Genomic DNA, 15,501 nt, shown 5'->3' on the forward strand with positions numbered 1-15,501 from the left:
AATCTGACTAATAACCCGTTAGTTGTGTTTTGTCTGAATGGCGTTAAGCTTAATTTGTGGGCGGTTCCCTTACGTGAAATGTTGCTAAGCAACAGCTTGGCCCGGGAGAGGGGTGGCACCGCGTTCCCACGAAGCACCAGAGGGATTTTCTGTAATAAGCACGAGTGCTGTTTTTATTTTCCTCCATATGCTTAGCATTTTTTTTTCTTAGGCAGTGAAGGTTAAAGCTGTCTAAAGGTGTTTTTTTCTGATTTCTTCAACTCGCAAGAAAGCTGTATTGTTTACAGGTTCTGTCACCATTCACTTGTCGTTTCAAGAAGAACAAACGAAGACGTTTAAAAAGTGTCGTAGCGTTTGTTTGATTTTGGTCCGTAAAGTGAAATCGGTGGAGCCCAATGCTCTTCAAAATATTATCTTCTGTGCTGTGCAGAAGAAGGAAAGTGGCTTTAGAAGAACATGAGAGGGAGTAAATGATAAGGTCTGGTCATATTGATGATATTTTACAGGTTAAATAAAAATCCATTATGAACTGCGTTAAACGAATCGTGTCGATTTTGAATCATACACACCCAGTTCAAGTTTTGGAGTTTCTTCTAATTAGCTGATGAGTTGAATGAGTCACGTTTAACAAGGGTTGGTTTTCCATTAAAACAGCAAACAAACACTTCAATGAATCCGTGAATTGCCTTTTAAATGGTGTCAAAGATTTCATTGAAATGTCAAAAAACATCAAAAGTATCTTACTGTTAATATCTGTGGAAATGCATCATCATAACCATTTGATGTATTTTGATCCTAAGCAGTATTGCTTACTATTTTTTAATGGATGCCAATGGAAGAAAAGCTTCACTATGCTAAATAAACAGCTTAATGAATCAACAGTCTTCGACATGTTTTACGCTAAACAATCATTTGGTTAGAGCTGCAATGTAGTGACTGACGCATGCGATTAAAACACTGTTTACATTTGTTTTGTTTAAATTAGCAGAATGATACTTAATCTGAAATTGTGGCTTCATGTGCACTGAACGGTTCGTAAAAATCACACGTTTGATTCATCACATCATATCACCGCCTCACAAAGAAGCTAAAATTTTCTCATGAGATCAGGTTTAATCCCATTAGCATCTAAGAGAAAGACCCGCAGGAACTAAACGTCCGTGAAATGCGTACGCACAGCATTGTAAAACTCAATGATAAACGAGCTGCTGTACATACAGTGATGCAGTGCGTTTTTTTCCTACGATAAAAGCGTACAGCGACTATTTGAACACTCGAAACCGATTCGAATCGTTAAAACCGAAACGCCGCCTTGCTTGCGCCTTTTTTGCTTCTTCGCGATTCACATCCTCAGCGTCTCATTAGGCCGTAGTTTGCCGTTCCTGGCTTCTGCTATTTTTGGAGCCTTGGAGGGGATTGCGTGATTCACTCTCCGGATCCTAAACTAACTTTTTGTCAAGCTGCAGGTCTCCAGCAAGGAGCAGCTGATGATGAATTATTTGTTCGAGGAGGGTTTTAAGGAGGCCTGGTTGCCGCATGGGGTTAGACTATAATTGAGACAGAGCCGCAGCCACGGAGGGACTCTGCCGCTGCCAGCTGCGATTCCATTAGACGCTGCCATGGCCCTGTGCTACCCTGTCCTCGCGTCGCGCTGTTTTTCCCGTCACACTTCTCGACCCTGAAAGGCACAGCTGACGTGCAATTTGCAGCTTAACAACAGATCGCGCTGCACGGATTTCACTGGCGAACTCGAAGGGGTGTTGAAGCGCCGTGCCCTCGGCTACTGGATTTTTGGCATCTGGCTTTATGTGGGAGATAATTGTTTAGGGTAGCGAGGGAGCGCGCTCAGATGCATGCGCTAACAAACGGCTAACGCACACGGTCGAGCAGCTTCCTCACGGAGTCTAATGACTTATTTATTGGCTTTAACCCACACATCAGAACGGTTTGAAATATGAATGAATGAAGAGGAGGAAACGAGTTCAAGCTCCGTTCCGAAGCGTAAACTTGTGAGAATTTCCAAAACGCGGGTTTTAAAGGAAACGGCGTGTTTGCAAACAAACGTGTGGCCTATTTCCACGGGTCTCCGATGCATTGGTTCGGAGCGTGGAATCGGAGTGAAGGGCGGCGCGCGCGTCTTTGTACCTGCTGAAAAAAACGGGTTGTTGTAATCTTCACGTACAGCCAGGCAATAGCGCAGGATTGAAGCACAACACATTAGCAGAAGGTAATTATACCAGAATGGCGATTCAGTGACCTAGATTTGTGCGCGCGCACACCGACGCTTTTCAATTTTCTTTCATTAAACGAGCAGCTCACCCAAAAATAAACATTCTTTCATCATTTCCTCACTCTCGTGTCTTTCCAAACCCGCGTGAATTTCTTCTGTGCGTGGAACAAAAACAGGAGATGTTTTGATGAGCGTTCGCGGGGCTCTTTTCCATACCTGGTCTCATGACGTAAACGCAGAACCTGGTTTTGCGGAGTACCTGAGAACCCGTTTGACCCTGGAACATCATTGCGTTTAGCCAATCAGATTTCAAGAACCATTTTTGTGAAGTTTAGGCTTACAAACAGTGTTTACATCAGTGCCATTCGTCTATCATTTCCTCTCATTATAGACATTACTCGTGAGCAAGGTTAGGTTTAGGTGTAGAGATATGGTCAAGACTACATTTTTGGATTAAAATGCTGTTCCAGGATCAACAAAATATGTTCAAAGGACGTGCTGACATAAACGTACATTGGTGCACACGAAATACGTACCCACAAGTACATATTATTGTACTCACTTGAAGCAGTAGAAGTCATGCACCTTTTATTCCTTTTCACACAAATTTTGCATCATTTTAGCATCATTTTAGCACACTTACTCCAAGAATATCATGCTATATTCTTCATAACAATATTAATATGCAAGGATATTTGAAAACTTTTAGCATCACACGTATCCAGCTTCACATCTATGGGTTTTCATAGAGACTTTTTTTAATCGACTGAACGCAAAAGAAAATATATTTTGAAGAATTCTGATAACCAAACAGTTTCTAGTCCCCGTTAGCTTCCGTTTCTTCTTCTTATTCTTCATCCTCATCCTCATCATCATGCATTTGAACGACAAGCAACTGTTATGTTCTTCAAAACATCCTCTTGAGGGCGTGTAAATGATGACATTCTCTACATGCTTATGAATTTGTTTTCATGAACAAATCATGATCGTTTATCATTTTCGAAAGCAGGTAGGAACAACCAAAATCACTCTTGCATTAATGATTGCTAACCTTGGGAGAGCACAGCTGCTCTTAGAGAATGCTTCGATTTTTATTAGAGTAATATTTGTCCGTACAAATCTATGTAGCCTATAGATAATGCAGTCGTTTGACTTGGTGTTGACATCTTCTTGTCAGTGCGAGAACAATGGCGGGAAATATGTCAGCGCCTTGAGGTGTGTCAGTGCCACATTGTTTATCACTGTTCTTGTGGAGTTTCTGAACCTCAAAATGAAATTTTCTGCAGTGCTGTCAGCGCCTTTGACTTCTCTGCCTCCACTTTCTGAATATTTACTCCACATCCCACATGCTGCTGGCATCCACGTGCAGAGTGCGATGAAAGAATCAGGAGAATCCAAAAAGGGGCTCGCGCAGTCGTGCTCAAACAAGTCCCCGGCTTTTGAAAATATCGAGCTATATCTCGTGTTATATTTTGATTTCCTGCCAGTAACGCGGGGTCCGAGGCAATTTCCAGCAACTCGCGTGTTGCCAGCGTCAATAACGCTGCCCGGCAACAGACGATCGCTGTCTATCAAAACATGTGTCTTTAAAATTGTAATTAAAAAAATAGCGCGCAATAAACTGTGTTATGGCCTCGTGCAGCGTAAATTGGCTGTGGGTGAATACAATCGGGCTGCTACAGACTGCAATATTTTAATGCACGACAGCTATGTAAATAAGTACGAGAAAAGTTATTTTTCTTTTTTGTTGAACCACCTTTTACGCAGCAGATACAGGGGTTATAAAGGGATAAGGAAGAAGCGTGATAAGGAATAGTTCACTCAAAAATGAAAACTTCAAGATGTAGATGGTTTTGTAGATACTTCTCTTAGATACTTATTTCTCTTGCTCACCGATGCGTAACGAATGGGTGCCGCCAGAATGAGGGTCCAAAGAGCTGATAAAACATCACAGTAATCCACATGAAGAGAAAATCTGTGCTCGTAACAAACAGATCCATCAAAACCATCACTTCTGGTCATAATACGATTGCATAACGTCATAATAATGTTTATTCTCTAATATCTATTTACTTCTAGAACTGTTTAGGACCATATTTGCTTGTGCTTGAGCTGTATGTTTCTGATTTAGACGAGATGAAGCAATATGGATTTTCCACAATTTCCATTTTTTTGAGTAACTTGAGTAATTACCTTAATATACTTTTCGTGTAGATAAATTATGGAACGACCGGTAATTACAGTTTGTAATAAAGTAGCTGTAACGTATACATGTGTAACGTACTGTTTGTTTCACAGCTACTTACACTTAAGTAAAAACTTGATGCAATTTATTTGAAGTAGTATATGCCTGCATAACATTCTGTAATTTGGATGTAATTAGAAAGTTATTACATGTACTTAAGCTGTGTACTAATAAGTTAAATCAAACTAAGGTGCAGCTAAATAAGATGTAGAGTATGAAGTACACTTAAAAGCAATCTTTATATACTTAATAGCTTACGCGTGTTTAATATTCTGTAATTCTAATGTAAAAGCAGCAGCCTATTAAATCTACATAGTTACATTGTAAGTACATTTAGTTTTATGCAGTACAACGGCTACTACTAAGTACTTACTAGGTAATTACTATGTATCAAGGACACCCTAAAATAAAGTGTTACCGTAACATAATATCGGCATTTATTTTGTCTGCCTTTGCTTCGCAAGAGACAATATTTCATAACAAAGCCACGTGGTATTTTATTTCCGAATGGTATGTTTTTGAACAAATCAATTGAGTGAATGATTCAACTTGCCATCTACTGGCATAATAACGTAATGTGCGTACCTAAAACATTTAGAGGGATGAAACAGTGTCAAGTTCCAGTGCTTCTGGAATGCATACGAGCCGAATGAACTGTTTTATCAATAACTGCATCCCTCGGATGCGATGCTACAGGTTTTCAGTAATAAAAGATATCTGCGATGAACCCTGTGGGTATGCGTGAAACCCAAATCCCTGCTTGTTATTCCTCAAAGGTTTCTAGACCAGTAACCCTAAAGATTCAATGAGTCTGCCGGCTTGGCTGCGTTTCTCACATCTCACTTCACGTAGAGCCTCCTCTATCTCCTCTGCCCTGATTCCTTTAGATTTGACACATTCAACACAGTGAGCTTACAGCACAACTAATGGACTGCTGTCTCTTACCCACCGGCCATGATGCATTTCAGGTTTGTCTAGTGCTCTCAGCTCCTTCTGAATGACTTACACTGAGCCTTAAGAAACTATTTCAATCCAAGAATCTCTCCTCTAACTGTTAAGGCCTTTTTAGTTTTAGACACTGAAAACATTTAGGAGAAATCTTAAAACAAAGGGAAAAGACACTCTATCTATCTATCTATCTATCTATCTATCTATCTATCTATCTATCTATCTATCTATCTATCTATCTATCTATCTGCCTATCTATCTATCTATCTATCTATCTATCTATCTATCTATCTATCTATCTATCTATCTATCTATCTATCTATCTATCTATCTATCTATCTATCTATCTATCTATCTATCTATCTATCTATCTATCTATCTATCTATCTATCTATCTATCTATCTATCTATCTATCTATCTATCTATCTCTATCTATCTATCTATCTATCTATCTATCTATCTATCTATCTATCTATCTATCTATCTATCTATCTATCTATCTATCTATCTATCTATCTATCTATCTATCTATCTATCTATCTATCTATCTATCTATCTATCTATCTATCTATCTATCTATCTATCTATCTATCTATCTGCCTATCTGCCTATCTATCTATCTATCTATCTATCTATCTATCTATCTATCTATCTATCTATCTATCTATCTATCTATCTATCTATCTATCTATCTATCTATCTATCTATCTATCTATCTATCTATCTATCTCTATCTATCTATCTATCTATCTATCTCTATCCATATCTATCTATCTATCTATCTATCTATCTATCTATCTATCTATCTATCTATCTTTTCATTGATATATGGTTTGTTAGGATTGGACAATATTTGGTTGCAAAACAACTTTTTTGAATATCTTGCACAAAATCATCTTTAAAGCTGTCCAAATGAAGTTAATAGCAAAACGTATTACTAATCAAAAATTAGGTTTGGATATATTCACAACAGTTGAGCTTCACATAAGAGAACATCGAGGATTTTTGACCCACACAATGTATTTTTGGCTAGTGCTATAAATATACCCCGGTTGAACTTAAGACTTTTAGATGAGCCTTTGCCAAAGCCGACATCAAAGTTTTTCTTGACAAAATATATCTCCTCTGTTTTATGCTTACTTTTCTTTTTGGTAGAGGCTTTGTCCCCCTGGAGTAAGTTAAGAAGCGTTTCAGAGGCATAACGCTGTGGGTTTCCGTAATGACTCCGACCATAACTACGAAGGGACTTTTGTGTTACCAGCCCTGAGTCTCGACCACGACATTATCACTTCCTTCCACCTGCACCATTGCACCGCTTTATGTCCGTCGTGTGAACTTTCTAGTGGATCGAGCCCTTCCTGATCTCTCCCCGTATAATAAAACAATCAGCCCTCGCATATAACCTCTATTATTCCTGCACAATAATAATAATGATTTCCCAGAGGAGATTTATTTTTAGTTCGTCTTGACACCGAAACATCCGTGTCTGCTTTGTGTAACTGCCATCACGTTGTATGCTGGAGCAGATGATTAATGATTCATACATGCAACACGCTTTAGACCAGGAGCGCATTCACATTTTGACAGACTAATAAGAAGTCAGGGCAGAATTTATTTAACTATTTATTTTGTATTGTTTTTACATGATGTGTGAGGTTTCATAAATGTAAGTTATTATTAACTGTGAAGTTTCATTTATATGTTATTGCTTTTTTAAAAAATACATTTATTCATTTATTAATGGTACAGAGCAAGAATAAAAACATAATTGTTATACATTTATATTGCTTTTATACATTATTGATAAACTGAATGTGTATATATATATATATATATATATATATATATATATATATATATATATATATATATATATATATATATATATATATACATATATATACATATATATATATATATATATATATATATATATATATATAAGCTTCAGAATACACTCAAAATTTTATGAGAATACTGTGTTCTCAAATGAGTTTTTTTCTTGAAATGTAACTACATTTTTCTCTCAATTTAATTTTCATTTATTCTCAATATTTTTTATTTACTAAATTTAACAAGGTTTTTCTCAAAAAATAATGACTTCATTCTCAAAATGTAAAAACTTTAATTTTTTTAATTTAATAAAAAAATTTTAATATTGCTTGACCTAATCCTCTTCCGTAGGATCACTATCTTACAGTCAGATCTTTTTTTTTTTTTTTCAGGAACCTGCATTAATATGGATTAGTATTAGTACATTGCTAATTGTACTGTGAAACGATTAATTAATCGCATACACTAATCGTTTTTGTTCATATAACATATGTATGTGTGCTGTGTATATTTATTGTGTAGATATAACTACAAATGCATGCATGTATATATTCAAGAAATATACTGTTAATATATTAAACATATGTATGTATGCATAATATAAAATATAAGAATATATTTATATATATATATATATATATATATATATATATATATATATATATATATATATATATATATACTACTGTATATGTATATACATATGCATGTAAATATTTACAAAGCATATACTGTATGTGTGTGTATTTATATATACATATTAAATATGTATATAAATATAAATATAAAACGAATGCAATTAATCGCTTGACTGCACTAACTGCTAATGTTTTAATTAATGATTTATTGGTAGTACTACTACTATTAAAAACACTACTATTACATAATAATTCTACTGGAAGTGTTATTATTGGTCATTAATATTCTAATTATTCAATTAAATACATGAGCTAAACGAATTTTAAATATATCTGGACTAAGAATTATGGTTAACTATTCTAAACAGAAATACTTTACCTTGCATGTTGTGGTTTTTGGACAAAACGGTCGAGAAGGTAATAAACGCATCTTCCCATAGAGGACGCGCGTCACTTTCCCGCGGCCTAAAGCAGCGCGGTGACGTCATCGCCCCCATGACCCGGAAGTTCTGCTGCTATTTCTTGACACGTAGTTAGCGGCGTTGGCGGAGTCCTGGGCGATTAACGGTGTGAGTAAAGCTTCGGCATCTACTTCACTAAATATCCGCGTTTTAGCCGTGTTGTGTGTTTGGAGACGTGCGTGTGGCAGCGCTCGAACGAGGCTGACAGAGACCGAGGGCTTTAATGGAGCTCTGCTAACTGAACCCAACAACAAACACAGACATCAAGGCTAATAAAAAGATCCCTGCACTCGTCTGCGGCTTCTACAGATGTGTCAGAAATAGAATTAGTGATTAGCTAACATACAACCATGTTTGTAATGTATAGTGTTCCTCTGTCACCGTGGGTAATTTCATTTTTACCTCAAAAAAGCACTGTGGTTAACTGTCGGATATTTCCTTTGTATATCCACTGTGATGATGCGCTGGCGATATCATTTTACAGTAATGTGGTATCCTTTTTGAGTATGTAAGTCTTTAGTACATGGTGTTAAAATTTAGTTACTTTACCGTGGTACATTTTTTCATCTGATTGGATTATATATATATGCCGATACTTTGAATGTGTGTGTATGTGTTTTTCTTTTAATAACAGTTAGCTTTCACAAATTCTTTACCCAAATAAGTTTTGGCTTTTATTCTATCTATCTATCTATCTATGTATCTATGTGTCTATCTATGTATCTATGTGTCTATCTATGTATCTATGTATCTATCTATGTGTCTATCTATGTATCCATTTATCTATCTATGTATCTATCTATCTATGTATCTATCTATTTATGTATCTATGTATCTATCTATGTATCCATTTATCTATCTATCTATCTATCTATCTATCTATAATATTCAGTTTTCACTGCTGACCAATCTCTCTACTTAATGTCTTCCAGGCTGCTTGCAATGTCAGGGTTTGACAACTTCAACACAGACTTTTATCAGTCTAGTTACAGCGTGGATGATCAGAACCAAGGAGGATATGGCTACAGCAACACAGAGGACCCGTACAGCAAGTAGGCCTGAGCCTTGCGCTCAAAATTACTAATAAATAGCTCTATTCATAAGTCAGTTTTATATGTGTACGATACGCATAGTTATAATTCAGCTTTCAAAGGCAAACCATAATGTTAAAATGTATAATATCTCCATGCCTTTAACTCTATACAAGTGCTTGTGCATCTTTATACAGAGCTGTGCATTAGTTTACATTTTGTGACTGTATGAACGTCGCTGTACATGAGTGCATGTCCAGCTTTAATCAGCATATAATAATAATAATGCATGTGAGAATGTCTTCTCACCTAATTATTACTGTATCTTTTTTTTTTTTTTTTTTTTTTTTTTTTGCATTCGATAGACCATATGGACAGTATGACTACTCTCAGCCGATGGGCTACTCGGCTCCTCCGGGAATGATGCAGCCCCAGCAGCCGTACACAGGGCAGATCTTCCAGCCCACGCCGGCCTTCACGCCAGCCTCCTCGCAGTCCATGTACAGCAGCAGCTTCGAGGATGAGCCCCCGTTGCTGGAGGGTAAGAGAGAGGGACGCTATTCTTTACAGCTAGCAATCGGCCTTCAAAAGGGTCTGTAGCGTTTTATGCAATGCCGATTATGTCCAAGTAGGGTTAAATCGAGCTGAGCTTAGTTTTTAACAGCAGATGGTGCTCTAGGCCAGTTTTCTACGACGCATTCAGAGCAGGTTAAATGTACTTGAGTCTGGCATAATAAAAGCCAAGGTGCATGTACACACAGCTCACTGTGAATAATTCGCTTAAACTTTTTCTTGAACGTTATGAATGATTATTTTTGGCGTAAGAAACTGGACGCAGGCGGAGATTGGCTATTTTTCCATCTGATGTTCAAAACAATGCTCAGAATTGATTTGAGAGAGAATTACAATGCATTTGAAAAGAAAACTGCAGAATTTATCCATAAAGCGATTTATCGGGACAGCCCTATGTCAAAGTTAAGCAGGAAATATTAAACAGGAAATTGATTTTTGTGATGCAAACAAAATTTCAATCTGAAGTTTAGTTCAGTTTAGTTAAATAATCAAAAAAATTAGCTCATCCAGCTCAAATCCAATAGTGACGTGCAATTAATATTGACAAATGTAAATTTGGCCTGAAAATTTTATTTATTTATTATTTTTTTTAAATGTGCTTTATTGCTTTTATTATAAACTTAGCTAAACTTTTTTGGTATGAAAATTTTTTATAATTTTTTTCTTTTTCTTTATAAATAATATATACTAATATTTCCAGAATCTGAGGTTCCCTTCTCTTAGTCACGCTGCTGTGATTCCCAGGGGTGAATTTATTCATGTTTACAGAGAACTCAATAATGCATTGCCTTTTGCATCCCAAAGCCAAAACTTCGAGAATGACTCATTGCTTTAAAAAAGTGCCGCTTGGGGCCGTGTTCGCTACGGACCACATCTGTGTCCTTGCATACTAAAGTTAAGCAGTCTATGTGAAACCTTCTTGCCCCAGTTCTTCAGAGCTTTGCCTAAAATGGACCGGCAGTCATCAGTCAGAGAGATCGGGAGAAAGCCACTAAACCGATTATGGCTGGCCGCTGTTGTCTTCCAGTTTCGAAAGTGCATTTATCATGCTGTGTAATAGAGTTCAACTTCAATTCAGTTCCTATTATTCTAATCTTCTGCTTCTTTCATTATGGCAAACATCACTGTTAATATTGCTCATTAGCCATAATCATTAAAAAAATGCATATGTAAAAATCATATCTGTTTTATCAGATACGATATAAAATTTGTTCCAGATTTCCATGCACAATTCACAAAAATATAAGAAATTCGCAAATAAACACAATGAAAGTCACAAGTATATGTTAGTTTAAAAAAATGAATTAAATTTACAAATAAATAAAATGAGATACACACACAGCTCTGGCTTGCATTCATTTGTACAAAATGCGGTGCCCATTTCAAGATGGCTTCTTGTCACCGCACGCAATTTGTGAAGTGATTTAGCATTTTTCACACATCTCAGTTGTTCCTCCCTGTAGCTTCATGCGTTTGTGGGTTGCAGTGGTATCAAGATAAACCAGGATTACACACACATTGTTATCATTTACAATTTCTTCTTGCCTATTTGCCACAAAATTGTCCATTTAGATATTAGCCTGCTGCCTGTATTTTCTCTCTGAACCCAATGCAGACTCTAAGCAAATTTATTTTTGTACAGCAATATCTAAATGCTCTGTCTGTCTCATGATTGTACAGCAATATATAAATGCCATTCATGTTAAAAACCCACCTATTACAGGTTTTGAATCCCTGGAACCCATGTTAGCTCATGATTTTCAGGAACAGGAAAAAACTGGTTTTAAAGTAAGGCAATGGAACTTTACTGTGGTAAAAGACTTATTTTAGTCACTGTACATAATATAAGATACAAAAATGACTACAAAAGTGTATATATCTTCTTCTGAAAATGTCCCAGCACAACATCTGACAGTTTTCCTAGACGGCATCACAAGTGTTTAAAGTGTCCTTGTTATAGGTAATGAAGGGCTGATATTTTGGTTTTGGGAGTACCCAACAACAGGTTGACATGCATGCGAAGTCAAAGAACACTTTCATTTTCTTATGTACTTATATATATTTTTTTTACCTTACTTGGTTCCTTGGCATGACTCTTATGTGTCGATTGGTGTCATATTGTAAAGCCTGAGTGCAGCGATATGGGAAAATGTGTGTTTCACGTTGACATCAGCATGACACTGCATGGGATTTGTTTTTTAAAAATGACTCCTTTTATTGTGAGAGACAATAACTGTAGAAACAGTACACTTTCATATTTAACATTTTCAGGATGTTCACTAGAGCTTTGCACACACTGCACGAAAGGTCATTTTCAAAAATCCAAAATGGGAGAAAATGTGTAAAATGTGTTATTTGTTAGTGATATGCAGAGTTAGTGATATGCAGAGGTGAATTTACATGTAGCAATATTTCCTGCGTTTTGCAGCAAGACACTGAAACAGGAAACGGAACACAGCTTCACCAGATTAAATCAACCTTTTGCCATTTAAGCCATATTGCAGTTGGAGGTTTGTTTAAAGTTGCAGGCCTGTTGTATTTATTTTAATTTGACTCTTAATGTGATTGATTAGCTTTTCATCAACTCACGAACCCCGTTTGGGAAATCCTGCATGAAGCTTAGTTGTACGGGGCATGCACTACTAAGTAAATTTTCCATTTCCAGAACTGGGGATCAATTTCGACCACATCTGGCAGAAAACCCTGACTGTGCTGCACCCGCTGAAGGCGGCAGATGGCAGTATAATGAACGAAACAGACCTGGCTGGTCCCATGGTGTTCTGTTTGGCCTTTGGGGCAACGCTACTCTTGGTAAGACACGTGTCTGTTTCGTCAGAGAAGACTAACCCTTCTTTGGACGAGCATTTAAAATCAAGCTGGTTGATCTTAAAAGAGATGTTTTTCTTCCCTGTTTTAGACGGGTAAGATCCAGTTTGGTTACGTGTACGGTATCAGTGCCATCGGGTGCCTCGGTATGTACTGCCTGCTCAACCTCATGAGCATGACGGGCGTCTCGTTCGGCTGCGTGGCTAGTGTTCTCGGCTACTGTCTGCTACCCATGATCATCCTGTCCAGTTTTGGGGTCGTCTTTTCCTTGCAGTAAGTCAGGATATTTAACAGAAAGATTGACCAAATTCACACAGAATGTGTAAAATCACATTTTTGTTGTTGTTGTTTTGCAGTTTATGTAAAAATATGATTTATGGTTTTGAAAGAAGTATCTTATGCCCATCAAGGCTGAATTTATGTAATCAAAAACGGTGTTTTACTGTATTTTTGATTACATAAATGCAGCCTTGATGGGTAATATTGCAGCATTTTTTTGCAGTAGAAACGTTTTGTATTGTTTTGAAATTAATTTATTCCTATCTTATGAATACTGAATGGCCATTTAAACTTTTCAGCGTTTTAGAATGATTTCTGAACGCTAATAAAATTCCATTATTACTGCTTTTATTGTGTTTTTGCTGAAGTGCAGCTTTGATGAGCAATAAAGATTTTCAGTACCATTCAAAATCCTAATTCCACACTTTTGACTGGTTTTATGTACATGTAGTTAATATTATGTATAAGCATTTTATAGCTCAAGCTAGTTTAAAATGCACCTTGTTGAACCAGTGTTTTCCTGTGTCTTTCAGGGGCATGTTGGGTATCATTTTAACAGCGGCCATCATTGGTTGGTGCAGTTTTTCGGCCTCTAAGATCTTCATCTCCGCTCTGGCCATGGACGGGCAGCAGCTGCTGGTGGCGTACCCCTGCGCCCTGCTGTACGGAGTCTTCGCCCTCATCTCTGTTTTTTGAACTCTCAACATCTTTTAACGGACAAAATGACCACCGATACGCAACACGCACTCGCATCCTTTCATTTGAGGACTGCTTTCGCAACACCCACCACACCGAGCGTTTCCAGTGTTTATCATGTTCAGAGAGAATGGCATTCATTTCTTCTTACCTGTTTTTGCTTACACGATGCAGTTTAAAACTTCTTCTTGTTCTTCAATGCATTCGCCGCATTCCATTGTTCTTTCCAAAAAAAAAATAGCTATCTATAGTAAAGCCAGAAAATGAAGTGCGTTTATTGAAGAGGAGAATGCGTAAGCGATGCAAAGGGTGCACTTCTCCTCCTGCGCGACGTGTTGCTTGTGTTTCAAGCAAGCATCTCACTCCAGAACGTTCTTTGCAAAGTACTCTAGTAATTGTTCTTTCTTGGAACCGTTTTTCTGTACATTCCTGAATTGCTGTCTGTTCGTTCATACACTTGGGGGTCAGTAAGAGTGCCTGCATCTTCACACGCTTCCACGTTATTTCCATCGTGTGCCAGGTGAATTAAACGATACACAAAAATCACACTTGTGCATCTTCTGCAAGCCAGTTTAGAGTATTATAGCCAACAAAAAAAAATGCATTCGCTCTCATTTGCTTCCGAACCTGTATGCGACTGAAAAAGCACGTGATAGTTATACATATATCTTTGCATTGCATACGAGTTTGGAATGACGTGAGAATGAATAACCGATGGCAGTCTTCAAAAAGACTTTAATGCAGACTTTTTTAATTAATTTGATTTCCAAATGCGTTTTCACCCTGCAGACGTGTCTTCTGTGGCTGAGATTTGTTTCCACTCCTGATTTATTAAGTTTCGCACATCTATCTTTTGAAATGCACGAGGCAGAGCAAAGGTTAAGCTTTATTTAAAACCGCTCTCAAAGCTCAAGGAGGCAAATTCGAATCTTTCCGACCGGTGGACCGTACGTACGGCCTTTTTGTTCATTTAAGGAGCCACGACTGTCCTCTCAGATAGATGGGCATATTTATATACAGCGTAACTTGTTTTGTATATCCAGAAGAGTGCAAAAGTTTATATCAATGCTGTCTTGTGGAGAATCTGTGACCGACTGGTAGGGTGTTACACTTGTGCTGTTTCACAGACTGTTTTAATTAAATAAAAAATGCAACTTTTCTTTCAAAAGGGGCCTGCATGTTTTCTTTTCGTGCATGGTGTTAAACTTCAAGATAAAATGTATTTTTACCTCCAATACAATTCACAAGATCAAACGTGTGAACTGCATTGAGGCCAGTAAGGGGCTATATAATTATACTTGGAACACTGTGATCATTAGATTTCGTTTAGCATTATTTAACTTTAAAGCACACATTTCTGACGGTACCTCGCCGTGGTCTGTGCTTCACAAACAGCACAGCCTTAAACGATCTTGTCAGATGAGCCACTTCCTTCACACTCGGCCCTTTAAAGATAGTAAGAGTCTACCGTCACATGACGCACGGGTTACGTCCAAATACCAGAAAATCCGAGCATCTTGTTTTAATCTAAAAGAACATATTGTCGCTTCGGTTCCCCGAGGCGAGACTCGTTCAGAGCCGAACTAATGCGTGACACATGGAAATAAAATCCGACGGCTTCAGAAATATTAGCGTGCATATGCTGCCTTTTCTGTAGATAAGAAAAGAAAGCAATTTAAAAAAGAAAAGAAAAGACACAGATAGATGCCGCTGCGCAGATACCAAAAGCGTCGCTGGATT

At 37.3% G+C, this 15,501-nt stretch overlaps 1 protein-coding gene across 1 annotated transcript; it reads left to right on the forward strand.

Annotated features, from left to right (window-relative positions):
• The first annotated feature begins 8,345 nt into the window (after positions 1 to 8,345).
• yipf5 (Yip1 domain family, member 5) lies at positions 8,346 to 14,929 on the forward strand. The gene is made up of 6 exons (XM_043221776.1): positions 8,346 to 8,462; positions 9,289 to 9,408; positions 9,753 to 9,928; positions 12,626 to 12,771; positions 12,878 to 13,059; positions 13,599 to 14,929. Exons 2-6 carry the CDS (start codon positions 9,299 to 9,301, stop codon positions 13,759 to 13,761), a joined length of 777 nt encoding a protein of 258 aa, XP_043077711.1. The 5' UTR covers positions 8,346 to 8,462; positions 9,289 to 9,298; the 3' UTR covers positions 13,762 to 14,929.
• The last annotated feature ends 572 nt before the right edge of the window (positions 14,930 to 15,501 follow it).

This window comes from Puntigrus tetrazona, chromosome 21 (assembly GCF_018831695.1).
Source record: "Puntigrus tetrazona isolate hp1 chromosome 21, ASM1883169v1, whole genome shotgun sequence".
Classification (NCBI taxonomy): Eukaryota; Metazoa; Chordata; class Actinopteri; order Cypriniformes; family Cyprinidae; genus Puntigrus; species Puntigrus tetrazona.

Excerpts from the sequence above, each read along its gene's own strand:
- yipf5 (XM_043221776.1), top strand. The coding sequence starts at position 9,299 with ATGTCAGGGTTTGACAACTTCAACACAGACTTTTATCAGTCTAGTTAC. Across the intron at positions 9,929-12,625 it reads TGAGCCCCCGTTGCTGGAGG|AACTGGGGATCAATTTCGAC; the intron begins GTAAGAGAGAGG and ends TTCCATTTCCAG. Across the intron at positions 13,060-13,598 it reads GGGGTCGTCTTTTCCTTGCA|GGGCATGTTGGGTATCATTT; the intron begins GTAAGTCAGGAT and ends TGTGTCTTTCAG.